Source organism: Eulemur rufifrons, chromosome 1 (genome assembly GCF_041146395.1).
Source record: "Eulemur rufifrons isolate Redbay chromosome 1, OSU_ERuf_1, whole genome shotgun sequence".
NCBI classification, from domain to species: domain Eukaryota; kingdom Metazoa; phylum Chordata; class Mammalia; order Primates; family Lemuridae; genus Eulemur; species Eulemur rufifrons.
Window position 1 is genome coordinate 54345960 of NC_090983.1, and position 20449 is coordinate 54366408.

At 37.6% G+C, this 20449-nt stretch overlaps 1 protein-coding gene across 1 annotated transcript in view; it reads right to left on the reverse strand.

The window, feature by feature from the left end:
- Window positions 1-3125: 3125 nt before the first annotated feature.
- The window catches only part of PDK1 (pyruvate dehydrogenase kinase 1), a 29236-nt gene continuing 11912 nt past the window's right edge, over window positions 3126-20449 (reverse strand). Inside the window, exons 8-11 of the mRNA XM_069493876.1 lie at window positions 18953-19051; window positions 13604-13714; window positions 9685-9798; window positions 3126-7103 (exon numbers count right to left, since the gene is read on the reverse strand). Coding sequence (XP_069349977.1) covers window positions 6963-7103; window positions 9685-9798; window positions 13604-13714; window positions 18953-19051 — 465 coding nt within the window. The 3' untranslated portion in view covers window positions 3126-6962. The remainder of the gene's footprint in view (window positions 7104-9684; window positions 9799-13603; window positions 13715-18952; window positions 19052-20449) is intronic.

Consider the following 20449-nt stretch of genomic DNA (forward strand, 5'->3'; position numbering starts at 1 on the left):
TATACTGTTGACCCTCCCAGGTGAAGTGAAACTACTGGTAGTCTAGATGGAGAGGGCTAGGCAGGAGGGCATGGTCAGGTTCATGGCAGCATCACGGTGGATTGGACATGTTGCCATTTACTCAATGACTCAAGGACCAAGTGAAAACAGGTGGAACCATCTCATTCAGCTATCTCTAGTCCTCATTAAACCCCTAGAGGCCATGATTTGTTCTGAGAGGGTATACTGGGGATTTGGAGGGTCAAATGTACTAGCAATGAACATTGGAAAGCAAAAAGTTTTTTAAAAACATTTCTAATAGCTCCAAAAATAAAATCTAACAAAATATGTGCAGGATCTGTAAGCTGAAAACTACAACAAAACACTGATGAAAGACATCAAAGGCAGCCTAAATAAATAGAGATATATACCATGTTCATAAATTGAAAGGCTCAATATCGTTAAGACTTAGTCTCCTCAAATTAGTCTAGAGATTTAACGCATCACAATAAAAATCTCAGCAGAATTTTTCTAGATATCGTCGTTAATAACCTTGCCCATTAATAGGGACAAGGGCATCCACTTTACCAGCCAAATTATAAACGAACTCTCCTTCAATACACCCTCAGCAGTCACCCATACAGGACATTCATGTATTAGGTTATGCTAAGTTACTACAGTCATCTGCTAAATTATTGTAAAACATTAATAATAAAATGTGTCAAGGTCTTCATTCACAGGTATAAGAAGTCTTACCAATTGACTTCTGTGTAAACTGCCCAGATCTAACCATGGAGACCGGGTCCACATCAATGTTCACCAGAGAAAATCATCACTTGGACCTTGCTGTAAAGGGCCATACTAAGTCCTACCTCCCCCCAGCCCCCACTGCTATAAAATGCCAGAACATTCAGTCTTGAGTCCATGCTTTCCACTGCCAGAAGACTTTGCTTATTGCCTGAAGCAGATGATAAGGTTAGTGAAGCTCTCATTAACCACCAAAGTTTGCTGTCATCTTCCATGATCCTCCCATGGAATGGATACAAAGACAAGCATCACACACGAGTATCATCTCCTTGCATTAACCAACTGTCAGGACTTCCATTAGTTACACGTTCCACTGGGTAAGACCTTTACAACTCAGATTTCACAAAGATGAGTTAACTAATGAGATTTGGATCTCAAGGTCATGGGTACACCCACCAAGTACCCTGGATATGAGGAATGAATTTTTCTGATCCTTTCTTAGTACTCTAAAGAATCAAATTACTAGATCTACCTGGCTCTCCACTGGCATTTCAACGGTACTCATCTCTCTAGTTGGCTGATAGCAGTTTATCCCACAAACTTTAGACCCTTGCTATTGAAAGTGTGGTTCATCGACCAATGGCATTAATATCATCAGGAAACTTATTAGAAATGCAGAGTCTTACTGGGGCCCCACTCCACACCTGCTGAACCAGAATTTGCATTTTCTTAAGATCCTACGGTGATTTGTATGTACATTAAAGTTTGAGAAGCATTGCTTACAAAAGTTTAACCTTTCTTTCCCACTTGTTAAATAAGTCCTTGACAAGCCAGGCCTGACCCAAGAGCAACAATCAAAGTCAGCTGTGCACCACAGAAAATGAGCCATCGGGTTGGGTGCAATGGCTCACACCTGTAATACTAGCACTCTGGGAGGCTGAGGTGGAAGGATCGTTGGAAGCCAGGAGTTCGAGACCAGCCTGACCACACCTGAGCAAGAGTGAAACCACTGTCTCTACAAAAAATAGAAAAATTATCTGGGCAGGGTGGTGTGCAGCTGTGGTCCCAGCTACTTGGGAGGCTGAGGCAGGAGGATCGTTTGAGCCCAGGAGCTTGAGGTTGTAGTGAGCTAAGATGATGCCACTGCTCTCTACCCAGGGCGACATAAGGAGACTCTGTCTCAAAAAAGTAAATAAATAGTCAAAATCTTAAATGAATCTTGCTAATACTTGTTTTCCTAGAAATATACCAATTTCTTCTATACTTCCAAAATTAACAGTATTCTTATGATTATTTTTAATCTTTATTTGTAGTTATATCTCTTTTTTGTGTTTCTACCTAAATACTGTTCATTTGGGCCTTTTTCTTTCCTGATTAGTCCTTAATTTTTTTTTTTTTTTTTTTTTTTTTTAGACAGAGTCTCACTCTGTTGCCCAGGCTATAGTGCCGTGGCGTCAGCCTAGCTCACAGCAACCTCAAACTCCTGGGCTCAAGCAATCCTACTGCCTCAGCCTTTCCAGTAGCTGGGACTACAGGCATGCGCCACCATGCCTGGCTAACTTTTTCTATATATTTTCAATTGTCCGGTTAATTTCTTTCTATTTTTTAGTAGAGACAGGGTCTCGCTCTTGCTCAGGCAGGTCTTGAACTCCTGACCTCGAGCGATCCTCCCACCTCAGCCTCCCAGAGTGCTAGGATTACAGGCATGAGCCACCGCGCCCGGCCTGATTAGTCTTTCTTAAAGGTTCGTCTGCAAGTGTCTCTTCTGAAATAGCCTACAAAGCCTCAGTCAGGAACGTCTACCAGCTATACACTGCTATAGCTGTGGCTTTGCCTACTCTGTGTTCACTTATTTACCTCTTTGTATTTTAAAATAAACCCATAACTTCAGCAATGTTGTTTTGCTACCCCTCTCATTTTCTTCCATATTTTATTGTTTTGTTGTTTTTTCTTGTGTTGGTTACTATCCATAGTTTTCTTTGTTGAAGTTTGTTTCTTTTTATCATTTTAAGAATGGACACAAGAAATATTAAATTTCATTATTATTTATGCATTTACTAAACATACAATTATAAGTGCCTACTATATACTGGGCATATGGGAGATACTGGGAGTAAAGAAATGAGAAGAAATAGTTCATATTAAATCAGAAGTTTTCATACTACAATACAGAGAAGTAAATGATTCTTTTTCTCTCTCCCATCCTATTTCATAGTTATATAATCATACGGGCTCCATTTTTGGAGTAAATTTTTGGACAAATAATTTCATAACATACTGTATTTTCATGTAGTACTGTAACTGTATAGGAAGTATTTTCATACAGTACTATAACTGCTACATTCCCAATCCCATAATGAGAGACATCTAAGTGCAAAATCATGGCAAGAATACTGTGGCTTTTTTTATATGAGTTAAACTTAAAAAATCTTCTGGCCCCATAAACTGTTTCCTAAGGGAACTTTTTCAGCATTTTTAACTTATATATGTAGATGGCAACATTTCGATCAAAACTACAAAATTTCTGACAATATTATCTGTGACAGCTGCACAAAGTTGAACTTCCAGCCTCAGAAAATACCTGAATGAAGACAACCCTCACATAGAAGTTTACCTTACTGGGATAAAACTGTACATTTTTGCTCAAGATTCTCTAATGAAGTAAAAGATAGCTGTCACTATTCTCAATATAAATAACAGCTTTTCCAAGTCAACAAAAAACACTTGAGTTTTGCACCAAAACCTGACAATCTTGTCTTCTGCTATTAAAAATCTGTGGTTAGTAATTGCTAAAGAAATGTGAAGCCTCTAGAAAAAGGGGGTGGCACGATATGTTTAATTCTTCTTTCCAAACATGTAAATAGAACAGAAGGCACAGTAGTTAGTGAATGCCAGAACTAAGCGAACTAGTGGTGCAGTCTTTTCTAACACGCAAAAAATCTCTTGCATAGCACTAATTCTATTACTTTTCAAGCGCATTGGGTTTGACTGTAAGATTAATTATTGGGTCCAGAAGTTAATCCAGGATGAAAAGTTCCTCCAGCAAAAACCATGTTTGCAAACCACCTAACTCAACCCTGATTACCCATCTGTTGAATCTTCATACTTAAAACGTCACCACTGAAGACATAAACTGAAATTGGTTTTTTGGCTTTCTAACTAGTATTCACTGAGCTACACTGGGACCATAAAATGAATGTTTCCCCAGTTCTTTATCTCTGGAGTTCTGTTATGGGGCTTGTTGGCTTCAACAATGACGGAAAGTTGTAGTGCCTATGGCCTATCAATTAGAACTAAGATAGGAATATACCTTTGACTACAGGAGTTTAAGCTCTGACATTCAACTGGTGTAGGCAGTGGGCAATGCTGGTTAAATTAAGATCATTCTTACAATTACTTAACTGTGAAAAGTTACTCAAATTTCAAATTTATTTATAGCCTTTCAAAAATCACACAACAGAAGATCTTCATTTATGCAGTAAGTCAGTCATCTATGGTATGTTTGGTAATGAAAATCTAGGATAACTCAGACCATACAAACTCTACCTCTTGTTTTCTCCATTAGAATATACAGATTGGAAATCTAAGTTCCTAACGGTTCCTCTATTGAAGATAGTGAAATTTAGTGCCAGCCACCTAGCTGCAATTTTTTGAATGTTTACAGAAGGTTGAGTCTTGATGGTAGAAGAAACTTCTATTTAAAAGACATGATTATATTTTTAAAAACCTAAATTGACTCAGTTTATTTTCAAAGTAAGCACTGATCCATGTTTTCAGTTTATTGCCATACAGAAAACATTTTATAAAATAATATGGTAGACTTCAACATCTTCATGTAAAAACTTCACAGTGCAAGAAAGTGATCACTATTAAGTATGAAGACATCAAAATCCGGCCAGTATTTTAAGTGTAGGGTAGAATATTTTTGCTGTCCCTTCCTAAAAAACATTGGCACATTCATTAACTGCCCAGGTTATAAAAATCACTTAGTATCCACTTCTGTCCTTCAATATATTTTTACAACTAGACTGCATCACATTAATGCTGGTGGACAAAATAGCTCATGTAAAAATCTAAAAACCTTTCAGATAGCACAATGATTTAAAATCAACTAGGAGAAAGCACTCCCAGAATACTCTTGTATGTAATTTTCTGTCCATTACCACAATAACAGACCAAAAAGCTGTTACATCTTAAAAAGAAAATAATTTCACTTTTCCTTTAAAACACCATTTCTTTGCTCTTAAAGAAAGAGGAAAAGGCTTTAATATTCTTCAGGGGGTTAGAATATTTCATAAGTAAAAACATCAAGTTTATGTTAGTTGGACAAATGTCTCAATTAGGAAAGAGTGGACATTTAGATTCAAAGGATCCTAAAGTAGTTCATCATTACAAGAAAACTATAATTTAAAGCTAAAAAATTATCACACGTTGAACTAATATAAATCACCCATTAAAATGTTCTATTGTTTTTCACAAAATCCATCATTAAGGAACAGTAGGTTAGTTAAGATATCTCTTTTTTCCAACACTTGGTCTTGTTAGCGAAGAAGCCCCAAGCAGACAACACGTCCTCTGAGGCTCAGGACCGTCACCTTGTACATGAGGGACCGCACTAACTGCCTTTTCACACCCTATAAACTTATATGGCATTGTTAATCTCACAGATTCCTTTCAAGAATGAGGTGTTTCAACTCAATGTATTTTCCAGAGAAATAAAACTCCCCCGTTTAAGTGGCGAAGCTGTTCTTTAAACATTTGCATTTTCTGCTTACTTTAAAATTTATTTCCAATGTATTTCCCTGTCATCTTAAGATGAGGTGTGACTAAAAACATAGTCTCTAACTTCATAGTCTCCCAGACGTGCCAGCTGATGATGTGATCCGCAGATACAGCTTAGGCTCTGGCTCCAATTCTCAGCCACATTCTGCTGAAAAACGGATGACATCACCCACTCTGATCGCTTTGTTTTGAAGACCAAAAGAATTGTAATATGTCAAAGTATTTGACAACTACAAATCACCATATGAGTGCAAAGGATTGCTGTGATAAACCTAAGCTGACTTGTCCCGGATAATAAGATCCGGGTATTTTTAGGAGACATATGTTCTTTGTCAAGACTTGTGTACTTATGATTCTGACCCCTTGGCCGCCTGTAGTCACTTTGTTCTTCTGCTAATTGCACCAGGCCCGAGATTCAGCTTGTTTCTCCTACAGTCTAGAAATACAACCTTTAAATAGGTGGAAACTGAAGCCTAAAGATCGCTGTTGCTTTAGCAAATGGCATGTCATACTATTCACATTAAAAGAGTGGTTCCCTAACTAGGCTAGGTTTTAGACTTGCCTAGGAAGTGTTTTAAAAATTGAGATTCTTGGGCTCTGTCCCTAGAGATTCTGATTCAGTGTGTCTGGAGTAGGACCCAGAAAAACTCTACTTTTTCAGAAGTTCCCCAGGTAATCTCAGTAATCAATTAAGTTCAGTTTTTGGGACTCACTGCTTTGCCCCCAATTTCTTCTCTATTTTAGTAGCTGCTAGTTTGGTTGCTTGTTTTTAATATAAAAATTTGCCCTTGCCTTAATCACAAACACACTCAAAATGGCCACCTATGATCTTCTTAGATCCATAGAGAGCTACAGATCATATTCCTTTACAATAAAGTTTTAAAATGATAAATTAAGAGCTAACACAATGCATGTAGAGGTGGCTGGTTCTATACTACAGGGCAACCGTTTTCTGCTTTACTGGTAGTCCGGTAAGTGAAGCTCTGGCACACACGAAGACCAGCCTGTTACAGTTGTCACTGCCACATAAAGGATGGCAGAATTCCTCCAAATAACAAAAAGACAGCTAACCAGCTAGTCTATTATTTAGAAAACATTTCTAGCAGACATAAGTGAAAAGTATTTCTTAAAAAAACTACACAGTTTTCTGTAGAAATCCAAAGACTTCCACACTGCTGAAGTCTACCATAAAAAGGAAAGTTGACCAAAACTACAATTGTTTAAAAATATGTTCAATTAACTGTGAAAATATAAGTGTAAAATAGGTACAATTTCATCCTTTAGTTCAGGAGGTTTAACAGGCACAAATGGAATTCAGTTTCCATTTATTCTACCCACAGAGTTAATCATGAAAATGACACATGAAGTATTTGGTATAATGTAGTTCTGAACACCATCCCTTCCAAATTTAATACAAAAACCACATTTGGAATTCCCGGATGTCCCACGTGAATCTAGGCACTGCGGAATGTTGTCATGTCTTTTGGTTCTCTGCTGGGGACGCACCAGTCATCAGCCTCATGGTTGGTGTTGTAATGCTTCCAGGCAGCTTTGTTATACACCGGGAGTCTTTCTATTGATTCTGTTGACAGAGCCTGGGGAAAAAAAGAAAAGAAAGGAAAAAAGCAAGATTTATATGTCTGGCACTTTTAAGAATTCATTATTTGAGAAAATAGACAATGGCAAAAAGGTTACTGTAAATTAAACAATACTGATATCTTATTAATCATAACACTATCTAAATATACTTTTAAATAGGGTATATATTTGAAATGTGTTATTTACTAAAGCTATGGCACTGATTAATGTGCATGTTGACTGAGTTTGTTGCATGCAGTAACTCCCCAGCCATCCTGAAGGCTGCTGGATTGAAATTTTACCCAAAGCATGACCCAGACCAGAAGTTGGCTAACTGAAAAAGCTGGTTAAATATAAAAGCATAAAAAATTGACATATGCACCTTAATATGTGTACATATATTTAATGAAATCTAATTTATTTATTAGAAGAAATACTATTTATTTCAGCATAGTCACTGTACTTTTAAAAATTTTTTTCTTTTTTTTTTTTTTTTTGAGACAGAGTCTCGCTTTGTTGCCCGGGCTAGAGTGAGTGCCGTGGCGTCAGCCTAGCTCACAGCAACCTCAAACTCCTGGGCTTAAACGATCCTCCTGCATCAGCCTCTGGAGTAGCTGGGACTACAGGCATGCGCCACCATGCCTGGCTAATTTTTTTCTATATATATATTTTAGTTGGCCAGATAATTTCTTTCTATTTTTAGTAGAGACAGGGTCTCGCTCTTGCTCAGGCTGGTCTCGAACTCCTGAGCTCAAACAATCCACCCGCCTCGGCCTCCCAGAGTGCTAGGATTACAGGCGTGAGCCACCGCGCCCAGCCTAAAAATTAATATTATCAATAAATATAAAACATATATATATCTATATATGGCACCTTTTGCATAAACAATTCTTGGCCCTGGGTTTGATCCTGTGTCTTCTTCTCCTGCCTCCAATTTCAGTCACAGTACATGGGATTTCTACATCATGCATGATTTCATGTTTCCAATATATCATTACTATTAGTCCACTGTTCTATTTCAGCTTCCTGCAAATCACTGGAACCTCAGATAAACTATATTTAGGATTTTTCAATAGAATTTCAACCTCAGGCCATATATTGAACCAGAAATTTCATTCTGATAATGCTAAGTAAAGCTTTTGATGTTGATGATTTTAATGATTCTTTAAGATTTCTTGTCTTCTATTTTTTCTAAAATGAAACTAAAAACCTTTCACCTATATATTATATTCTCTTTAAATATCTCAGAATTTCTTGATTCGTAGGCTGGGTCAAAATGTTACATTTGGTGATAGAAATGTTGCACTGATATTGCCCTTTTTAAGTTCCTCTGAAGTGACATGGTTAAAAAAAAAAAACTATTACCTAGAAAGAATTTAACCTTCTCAGATAAATTTATTTTCTCCAATATAAATTCTTCAGCATTTTCTATAAAATAGGTGCCATCTAGTGGCCACAATAAGAAACTAGAGTCACTAAATAATCATGCACCAACAGCCCACCCCTTAACCAACCAAGGGGATTGATGGGGCACAGGGCTTCTGCCATCCCTGTAAATATATACTGATCCCTCTGTAAACACAATGAACATTTCAGGCCAGGAGGCTAAATGCTTCTGCTCTCACCAGGTAAGCGACAGGCTTCCCAAGAGTCACCTGTGCTTGTTCCCAAATCTGTTTATGCAGTTACATTTGTCATTATAATCATAAAATTTTATTATTACATAAACAAAGAACAAAAAAAGGGACAGTAGGTGTTTCTGTAATGTAGTGGTTATCACGTTCGCCTAACAAAAAAAGGGACAGTTTCTTTGAAAACTAAGATGAATGCTTTGGAAAGATTCACAAAGGAAAGCCACATAAAAATTGCTGTCAAATCAGAGTCAGGAAACATCTGTAAAGGACTGCATAAAATTCAAAAGGATTATGCGTTTGTTTCTTTGTTTAAAGAAACTAAAATGATACATTGTTAAGTATAGCTTCTGCAAGAAAGACAATGTGACACTCCAATCTGCAGACACATATATAAGGAAAAGGCCTTAGCAATAAATACATCAAAAGATTGGTGGGTCAATGTCCATTTAGCTGTTTTATGTTAAAATTAAATTTGCATACCGAGACCCCACCTCTAAATAAATAAAAATAAAAAATTAGCTGGGCATGGTGGTGCATGCCTGTAGACCCAGCTACTCAGGAGGCTGAACCAGGAAGATGGCTTAAGCCCAAGAGTTCGAGGTTGCAGTGAGCTGTGAGCAGGCCACTGTACTCCAGCCTGGGTGACAGAGTGAGACCCTGTCTCTAAAATAAATAAATAAATAAAAAATAAAAAATGAGATTTGTAGGATATATAATTTTTTATGATTCACTACTTTAACCCAATTTTTTCTCTATTAACGATCAGAGTCCCGATCATGACAGGATGATCCCCATAGTCAAGGGGACCATCTCTCCACATGGACGGGATCCCATGTATAAAACTAGAATTTTTTTGTATTTAAACAGCATGACGTAGAGTTAAATTTCATTGCAGTTAGATATTGGCATTTTTTTCATATCATCAAAAGAAATATCATTAAATCAAGAAGACTGTAGTTATTACCTTAATGTAGATAACTGCATCTGTCCCATAACCCTCTAGGGAATATAGCTTTAGGTCACCTTGGAAGTATTGCGCATAAAGACGTGATATGGGCAATCCATAACCAAAACCAGCCTGTTTGATGAGAAAAACAAAATTCTTTTCAGAGAGCCACACTGAACTACTTTTCTAATTAATACCAATGCCACTGAATATGCCAGAGCTCTCGGAGCCTGCATCTAAGAGATTTGTTAATATGTAAGTATTGATAATGATTAAGCAGATGCTTAGTTGAGTACTATGTCAGCTGACTCCCAACTAGCCATTTAAAGCTCTTCATTCTCTCTGTAAAATGACTTGTGGTGGTCCAGAAAAAGCAGGTTGCTTTTCCTCGCTGGGCTGCTCTACGGTATCCTAATACTGCTTTTGGCAATATCATAAAAAACATGTTATCTCTCTTAGGGGCAAGAGTAGAAAAAGTCTCGTTGTAGCCTAATAAATATATCTCATGGTTTTGTACCATGGATTTCCAGCCTGTGTTCTGAACCTGGAGAGATCTGTAACAGGCCTACTTTCTTACATCTCACTGACAGGTCGAGCCCCTGCTTAAAACTCTTCAGAGCATACCACCACTCCCACCACCCTCACCCCACTGCCTTAGAGATAAAAATCCAAGCTTCTAAAAAGAGCTTTCTAGACCCAACAAGACCAGGTCTCAGCCTCCCACTTTCCAGTCTGGCGGAACTACATCCCCTGCACTTAGCTCCTTCAACATCACTTCTGTGTCAGCTCATCCTGTTCCCAGTATCTGGAATGGCCTCCTCCTTTCCCTGGACAAATCCTACCAACTCTTTAATACAAAACATTTGGACAAAAGTAAAAATGGTTTTTATTACCAAGTTATACGTCCAATGACATCCCATGCAGCATGTTAGTTAAGATTTTATGTAGACTCAGGAATCAGAGTTCTATTACTAAACCCAGGCTCTAACTTTACCTACCTTCACCAATTATTACTTGACTTTTCTAATCAGGGTTTCTGTTTGGCCCTACAAATCAACTATCCAATTTCCACACTTCTCCCTGCCCTGGGAGGCTGACCTAGGAGATTATCTCAATGGATTCCCACGCTCTCTGCTTCCAGCAGGTCCTGGAGAACCCAGCAATAGTTCAGAGGAGGGCAAGGCAGGGTATTCACTCCCCTGGTTCCTTCCCTGTGAGGCTGCCTGGGGTGGGCTGGGCCCCTTGAGAGCAAGCAGCTACTCTGCAACCTTCCCTTCTTCTGGGTTCTGCAGGCTTCGCCCTCTGTTCATCCCTTTGATCCAGGGTGGTGACAGCTCTGCTACTGCCGGCACTGGGTCCCCTACTATCCTTACCTGCACCTATGCAATTAATTTCTTTGTAAATAAACCTTCCTTGAATTATAATTTGAGTGACCTATCACTTTCCTGTTCTGACTCTGACTGATACATTAACTGGTTCCAGAAGTGGCCCCAAGAAAACTGTATGAGCAGGCAGCTCAGGCTCCCATGGTACCTGACCTAGTTTATCACTGTCTCTCCTCCGACCACACCTATGGACTCACCGGGCTTCCCCTACAACTAAGTAACACAGAACTTCAACATATGAATTTTGGGGGAAAAAAATAAATAATAAAAAAGTAACAGAGAAGAAAAACAGCACAGGCCTAGTCCACTGATGGATCTACCCAGTATGCTAGCACCAGTCCAAAGTGGACTGCCCTTTCACTACAAGCCTTCTCAGGGGCTGAAAGACAGTGGTGAAAGAAAATCCTTCCAGGATGGGCAGTGGCAAACAGGTAGTTGGCTGCATGGTTAGGGACTTGGAAAGAACAAAACTGGAGAACGGATGAGAAGGAGGTCTGGAAGAGACACATGTGGATGCTCCTCTCTGAACGGGCTTAAAGTCTGAGGATATCCTGTCCGTGACAATGCCCACCAGAAGACATCCACGTGGAGGAAGCGCTCAATATTCAGGTGGCCCAGATGGCCACTCCTATGGATATCAGGCAGCCATTCTCCAGCTACCCCAGCACTTGCTGATTGGGTCCATTTGCAAAGTGGTCATGACAGCAGGAAGGAGGCTCTGCAAGAGCTTAGTATCAATAATGGCCTGAACCTTGGCTAAGGCTGCATAGAGGTATGCAGGAGCCTGTTCATTGTTAAGCCTATTTTCTTAAAAATTCAATAAATTTTGCATCCTAAAAAAACAAATACTTACGTGGCATTTACTATGTGCCAGGCACTATAAAAAGCACTTCTGTATATATTAACTTAATCCTCACAATAACTCCGTTTTTCAAGTTGGGGAAACTATGGCATAGAGAGGTCACTCATTTTCCCAAGGCTACCAACCTTAGACGTAGTGGGGTCAGGAATGGAACCAGACAGTTCTAGAGTCTGGACTAGTTCACTACGCCACTCTCCACAAAAATTCTATGATATTTGTTTACTACAAAAGCAGCATCTCCCTTTTCTCCTCCTACTTTTTAGAGTAAAATTATAATTCTAAGAAGATGCTTATCATTTAACATTGCCTGCCCCTGGCACATGAACGCCTGTTCCTGCAAGCCACATATCTCAGCTGGAGAAGCACATTACTAAAGCAATCATTTCAAACTGTATTACAGCTGCAGCCACAGAATTTGTGCTATGCAACAGATAAAACTATTAGAATAAAGTCTTGGGGTCTCTCCTTGCAGGAACAGCATGAGAGCAGAGTACGAGCTACAGTGGTGGTGGGAGTCGTGGCTGGACAAGTATTTGGAAAGTTTTTCCACTCTTTGACTGAGTATTGCTTGGAAGGTGTGCAGCCGCAACAGTAACCAACGAAGACATTATGCTTCCAGAAAAATCCCAAGGAAAAGTATTGTAAGCAACAGTAGTAGCTGTTGGATTGGGTTCTAAGGAAAGGGTGAAGAGATTAACCAGTTAGTGTAAAAGCTGGAGATAAAGTTCTTCTCCCAGAATATGGAGGCATCAAAGTAGTTCTAGACAACAAGGATTATTTCCTATTTAAAGATGGTGACATTCTTGGAAAGTATGCAGACTGAAATAAATCACTATTGAAATGGCATCCACCTGCAGCTGCTCACTGCACTAAAGTTCTGAAATCTTTCTATCGTGTAAATAATTTCCATGTCTCTCTTTTATAATAAACTAATGATATCTAAATTACTGGGGGAAAAAAGAATAAAGTCCTACTAGTAACTTCTCAGGAAAGGGTCTAAAATAGATTCATCTTATACTATATTCCATAATGCTTAACTCCAGTGGATATGCCAGAGAAGTTTCAAAGTCTGGAAGAATAGTGTTTTTCTGGAATTATAGGACAAAAATTTGGCAAAGTGCTATTTTTGGAGGTTGGGGGATAAAGATAAAGGTAGAATCAGTTCAAAAGTTGATCTTATTAAACTTGAAAATAGCTGACAGTAAATCAATAAAAACACCTTCAAAACAATTATAATTTGAGTCTATTTCAGTTTGGTAATTAAACAGATCAGAACTTTAGTCTATTTCCGAGTCTACAATATGAGATCTTTCTAATTATAAATACTTAAGAAAAGTCAACACTAAAGATTAAATTAGTATTGACCAAATACTAGTAAAACCAGTAATTTATTCTTCCGATTAGAAATAGCATATCAAAATATGGTTTATCAGCCCAGGAAAACCACTGCTATAAGGCTATCAAACTTATCAACAAGAACTCCAAAATAATAATCTTTGTTTTATGCCCATTTCAATTAAAAAAAAAGTATTTCAAAGCTTGTTTAAATTTAGAGAAAAGTGTTTGTTTCTAACAGCTTCCCTTCTCCCTTGTGGATCACCCTACACAGTGGCTTCGCTAATTTATGTGGCAGCCAGAGCTTGTTGAAGGCAATTCACAGATATATGTTCACTGTTTCTCGATCACATACCAGGGGCACTGCTCGAGACGTCTCAACACGCGGCCGGGGTGCGGTTGAATACATATAGTTGAAGAGTCTGTCAATTTTCCTCAAAGGTACACCACCTCCTCGGTCACTCATCTAAGACAAGAAAGGATCATGCTTTATGATCAAGTTCCCCAAACAACAAAATACCAATGCATATTCACAGCATCACAGTTTACCTGCTGGCGAGAAAGTACTGCTTTTGAAAATGAACATCACACAATCCAAGTTGCAAATATAAACACTTCCCTCACTAATGGACCTAACACAACTCCTCTAATATGTGAAATTCTAATACATAATAAGTTCCATCATAATGCTGCTGTGGCTCTGTATATTTTCTGAAGTCTCATTAACAATGCATTATAGCACAGAACTGGACACGGCTAAGCTTACCTTGGATGTAACAAAAAATTTGTTATTCTTTTCTGGTGGGCAATGTGGTGACTAGAATCAAACTAAAAATGCATGTACCCTTTGACCCAACAATGTCACTTCCAGAAATTTGTCCTAAGAAAATAAGCACCAAAGTATGCAAAGAATGTAAGAGAACATCTATCACAGATCTATGCAGAATAGTAACTAAAACTGAATAAAAACCTAAATGGATTACTTAAGTAAACTAAAAGTACATTCTAAAATAGAATACTATTTAACCATTAAATAATATATAGAACTATATATATTGGTATGAGAGATATCTGCAAAACATTGTTAAACAGGAAAAAGCAAGTTAAGAAGAAATGTTTATAAAATTCTAATTTTATAAAAATTATATTATAAAAAAGGTCTGAAATATATAATTTTATTGTCTATGGATTGAGTGATTTTCTTTTCTTTTTTGGGGTTTTCTGTTACTGAGGTTTTTTTATAATTACTTTTAATATAGAAAAAAGTTTAATTTTCATTTTCAGGAAGGAAAAAACTGAACCACTTCATTGTGTTCTCATCTACAAGCAATTTTACATCATAGAACCCAGACAACTTTCTGATGAGTTTGTAAGGTACACAGGTCTTTATATCATTTTTCAACTCAAAATAAGCGTATGGCAGATTGAATTTGATAATTTATTTACACATTATTTTCATTGTTTTCCTTCAGTTAACATGGACTTCTTTTCCTAGCTATTATACAGCATATATTCCTAATCTACTATAGTCACTTTCCTTTGTCACAAAATTTTAATTGATCTATACAGCCTATAACATTAATGCAGTTGTCATATACAAATGTTTTTAAGATATGTAACTAGACATATAGATAAATTAAAATAGTACCAAATATCTATTACACATCAATAGGCTGAATGGTTTATAGTTGAATCTTTATTTATTCTTTAAAAGTCTTTATAGTATATATGTATATTACCTTTATAATAAAATTATGTAGTTATTTTAATTTTAAAATTAAAAAATCTGCCTTGAAATACCATTTGAAAATCTGCCTCTACTATATCTAAAATTAGGTAATTACAGTATAAAAGTAAACAAAAGAACTTTTTTAAGAACTTAAATGAGCATTATGCTTGAAATTGTTCTTGGCTATGAATTTAAAGCCCTGTAAAGCAATTTATTTTAGTAAGATGAATTAACATGAGTAAGTGTGGGTGTTCTGTAAATATTAAGTAAACATTATTGTATTAGAATAGGTATTAAGATGAAAAGGTAGACTTGAATAACCACTTCCTGGTGTTCCTTAACCTCTTGGCCAGAGAGAGACTACACCAGCATGGCAAGTGGTTCCAGCCGTGGGCTGCATGGAAAAGCGTGGGAGCTGGGCAGAGGCCAAGAGGACCGTGAGAAGCCTCAGCTTACCAGAGGTGAAGGGGCACATGGAGCTGTAGGAAAACACTTAAAAACTGATAAAGGCAACCTATTTTGTTCTGCAGCCAACACCACAATAAACCAGAACCAGCAGATTTAAAGTGGTCAAAAGAGTTTCCAAGAGAGCCATAAGAGATCATCAGAGGGCTGTGAGTTCTTTGGGAAAAGGGAAGGAGGGAATGATGGGAGGGACAGACATTTGGTCTGTATATATTTAAGGCACAAAGAATGGCACTCTGATGACAAATATATATATATATATATATGGAGAGAGGTGAAAACTAAACAAGAAACCTGATTAATATTATCTGGAGAGGAAAAAAAAAAAAACTAGAATCATGTAAACATAAGCCTGTGCCAAGGAAAAGAGATTGTGACAGAGTTAAGTCATGTCAACAAGAAGGCTGAGGAAGAGAAGTTTGCCAGTTTGTTTAAGTTTTCTTCTCAATGCACAAAATGAACACTTCTCAATGTCATCTAACCAAGAGCTGCCATCCCTAACTTCCTGCTCCCCACAACACTGGGCTCCCTGGGCTAATCCATGTGAATTTCAGGCCCGGAGGAAATGAACCACTTCTGACTTGATGACAGCTCTGAAGCCAGGACATTCACTCACCCTGTAGTTACCCAGAGCTCCTGAAGTCTCTTAGTCAACAGCATTTTCACTGTCAAGTTTATAAAATCAACAACAGTGAATGAACCAAGACATTGAAATTTTAATTTAAAAGATGTGTGAGGCCGGGCGCGGTGGCTCACGTCTGTAATCCTAGCACTCTGGGAAGCCTAGGCGGGTGGATCGTTTGAGCTCAGGAGTTCAAAACCAGCCTGAGCAAGAGCGAGACCCCGTCTCTACTAAAATAGAAAGAAATTATATGGACAGCTAAAAATATATACAGAAAAATTAGCCGGGTATGGTGGCACATGCCTATAGTCCCAGCTACTCGGGAGGCTGAGGCTGAGGCAGGAAGATTGCTTGACCCCAGGAGTTTGAGGTTGCTGTGAGCTAGGCTGACTCCAGGGCACTCTAGCCCGGGCAACAGAGTGAGACTCTGTCTCAAAAAAAATAAAAAAAAAAAGATGTGTGGAATAATACTTACATTATTTATGGAATATAGACCAAACACAGAATCTGAAAGAGCAGCCAGGCTTGTAAGACAGAAAAAAATAACTTATCTGCAGGATTTTTAGCAGAGAAATAAAAGCTAAAAAATGTCAATAATTTGAACAAGCTAAAAGAATGGGGGGAGAACCACCCCAGCCTTGATTTGGAAAGTCTAGGGTGAGTGATGGGGATGAAAGCTCTACTGAAGAAACCTGCAGAGAGACTGCAAGAGCAGGTGCATTCGTGTGACCTTGGATGGAGGAGCAGTAGGTGGAGGCAGAGCCATTAATACAGGTAGGGCTTTTATAGTGGCTTCCAGAATAGTCTTTTTCAGACCCTTACAAGCCTATTTCATTTTAAACAGCTATATTGAGATAAAATTTACATACCACCAAATTCATGCATTTTAAGTATATAATTCAATGGTTTTTAATGTATTTACAGATATGTGCAACCATTACCACAGTCAATCTTAGAATATCAGGGGAGCAGCCCTGGCTCCCTTGGCTATCATACCCCTAAGCAACCACTAGTCTACTTTCTGTCCCTATACATTTGCCTCTTCTGGGCATTTAGGCTTCTTTCACTTAATATAATGTTTTCAATGTTGTAACATCCATCTTGTAGCATATATCAATACTTCATTCCTTTTGTGGCCAAATATTTCATTGTATGGATATACCACATTTTGTTTATCCATTCTTAGCCGATGAACATTTGGTTTGTTTTCACCTTTTGACTATTGTGAATAGTGCTGCTTTAAGCATTGGTGTGAGGCCAGGGCGGGTGACTCATGCCTGTAATCCTAGGGAGGTGGAGATGGGAGAATCACTTGAGGCCAGGAGTTCAAGACCAGCCTGGGCAACATAGTAAGACCCTGTCTACAAGAAATAGAAAAAAGAGTTGGGTGTGGTGGCATACACCTGTTGTCCCAGCTAGTTGGGAGGCTGAGTGAGGCCAAGGGGATCATTTGAGCTCAGGAGTTTGAGGTTACAGTGAGGTATGACTGTGCCACTGCACTCTAGCCCTGGCGACAGAACAAGACCCTGTCTCAAAAAATAAATAAATAAATAAATAAATAAGCATTCATGTATAAGTTTTTGCTTGAATACCTGTTTTCAATCCTTTAGGGTACATACATAGGAGTGGAATGGCGGTATGATTATGAACCTTTGTTTACATCACATAAACAGATTCTCTAAGCAAAGCCCATTCGCCAGCACAGAAGGCATCTCTGCTGAGTGCCTACGAGCTCAGTGAACCTTGATCCATGCAATGACGGATGATCTCAAGCAATGGAAATTAGACTGTGCTGATGGTGTACAACCTTGTGAATGTGCTAAAATCCACTGAATTTTACACTTTTAAAATAGGTGTAAAAAGACAATAACAAATGTTGACAAGGATGTGGAAAAACCGGAAGCTTTATGCATTCCTGATGGGAATGTAGAATGGCGCAGGCACTTTGGAGCCTTAAAAATTCTGCATGTTGTTATTTTCAACCTAGAATTCCATATGTGAACTTAGATATTGGGGAAATGGTACAGGGAAAGTGGCACTTGGGGCTGGGGGGGGGAGGGGAGCAGGTGCTCTACTTAAGAGAGCTAACTCCTCAGCCACCACAACAGAAAGCTAGTATTTGCTGTTTGAAATGTAAAAATTTCAGAAATCGTAATATCAGAATACTACTTAGAAATACAGCGGTAAATAGCAGATGAAATAACTAAAAGATTATCTGAGTAGTGAGGCCCACAAAAAGCCAGGAACTGACATAAATATTTGATTTTTATATTCTCTGTATTTATTACTTTAATACAAATTTTAAAAATGATTATTTAAAAAAGAGACCATCATACTCTTAAGAAACTGGGCTATCTGAAGACTGCAGTGGCAAAGGCATAGCATCGGGGTCAGAGGACCAGATTTCCTGTCCTGTGGCATTTAAATCGCCTGTATGATCCTGAGCTCACCACTGTGGCTTCATTTTCTCATCTGTAAATTGAGGATAAAATTCCCTGTGCTCCGCATTAAGGAACTGTTAAGAGAATCAAACAAAACCAAGTAGATGAAAAAGTACTGTTTAAAAATTATGTACTATCTCCGTAACACTGCAAATACCCCAATATTTTAGATTTTATTATACTTACCAAAGTAAAATTCATCATTACTGTTAAATTACCTGTCTCTGGGATTTACTTTAACTTGAAACACTTGCATTAGGGACCAGAATAGAAATAGACTCAAAGGGTAATTCTATAATCTGCCAGATAAATGAAGCAATGTGCTTATTACCTATTACAGATAAGATTTCTTTCCCATGAGAATAAATTATGTCTTCTAGAAATTATGTGTATGGTTATCCTTGTATGCCTGCACATCAATTAGAAAAAACAAACACACACATTTACCTTCACAGTCAAATCCTCATTACCCAGTGTGACATGAACTTGAACGGGGGGGTAAACACCTTTGTCGGCATGGTGCTCCATAGTTGCTCTCATTGCATTCTGAAATATGTTAGAGTCATATTAAAAACACAACTTTCAAAAAAAAGGGAAACTATAACTGTCAGGTACATATACACTATTTAAGGTTTTAAATTCAATGGAAATATGCCAAAGAATCATAATTCTTATAATGATATTTAAAGAGTTACTTTTTTTAAAAAATTGAGTCAACTTATCAGGAAATTTGAGGGATATTTTAAGATTCCAACTAAATTCGACATATTTTACAAAATCAGACCTCTAAACACTTTTAACCAGTTTACAATAAAGCAGAAAATTCTGTCCAAACACTTTATAATTGTAGTAAATAACAGGTGAAATTTATTTTTGAAAATGTAGTTTCAGCTCTATTTTTAGAACCATTTTAATTGTCATAAATTTAAGAGAAAATAATTTTTTTCATATGTTATTAACAGCAAGAGCCTTATTACAATGAAGAAACAAATCCCTTCATCTCTAGTTTGAAACTAAGGATATTTACATTGTAAAACTGATCAATTTCTAAAGAATACAGGGTATATAATGCCAACATATTGTGAGCATTACAAAAACATGACATGTAGCATTGGAGTAGAAACTGATAGACTAGATGTAACTAAAAGGGCAAAAGATGGGATTGAATTTGGGAATAAGGGTGTGTGGCCCTGGCATGCCAATCAGCCAGTCAGAAATGAGTAGCCTGAGATTCCACCATCTCTACCAAAGGCAGTTTAAAGGTTAGGTGAAAGCCATTATTGACATTATGTAAAATATGTTATATAATATGGAATATGTCTATAATAGGGCATAAGATCTTTATGTGGCTGAAATTCCAGGTAAAAAAAAAATTAGTTTTAACCCTTTAAGTGCCAATCACTATTCACTTAACCACTTTGATAGAAAGATTTTTGTAAGATATTAGTTACATTCTTGCTGTCATAGAACAAAAGAGCATTCTGGTGCTGTTCCAAGATATTCAGTCAGTTTCCTTGTGTTTCAGCATATTTTTCTGACACATTATCAGACTGAAAGCCACCTCTTCTCTCTTCCAGTTTGCTGCTAGCTGAAGACACGGTAACCAAAGTACGAGAAACTACAGGCCTCTGATGTATGACAGTCATTTTTAGCCAGAAGGACCCATGCCACTACTCACCCATTTTATTATCAACCAGAAAGTGTCATTAGGTGGAAAAAAGATACTTTCAATATTACCAGCGTAACTTTTTTTTTTTTTTACCTTCTCAACCCAGCTTTTTCCAACTCTGGGAAGAACCGGGAAGAGAAGGCCTCATAATTTTATTTAATTTTCAGAATTTGTTATAAAGAGTAAAAACAACAGCAGAAGCCCTGTAAGTCAATATAAATGACTTTCTCAAAGAAAAAAAAAATAAGCAGGCTTATCTGTGGGACTTTGGTCCT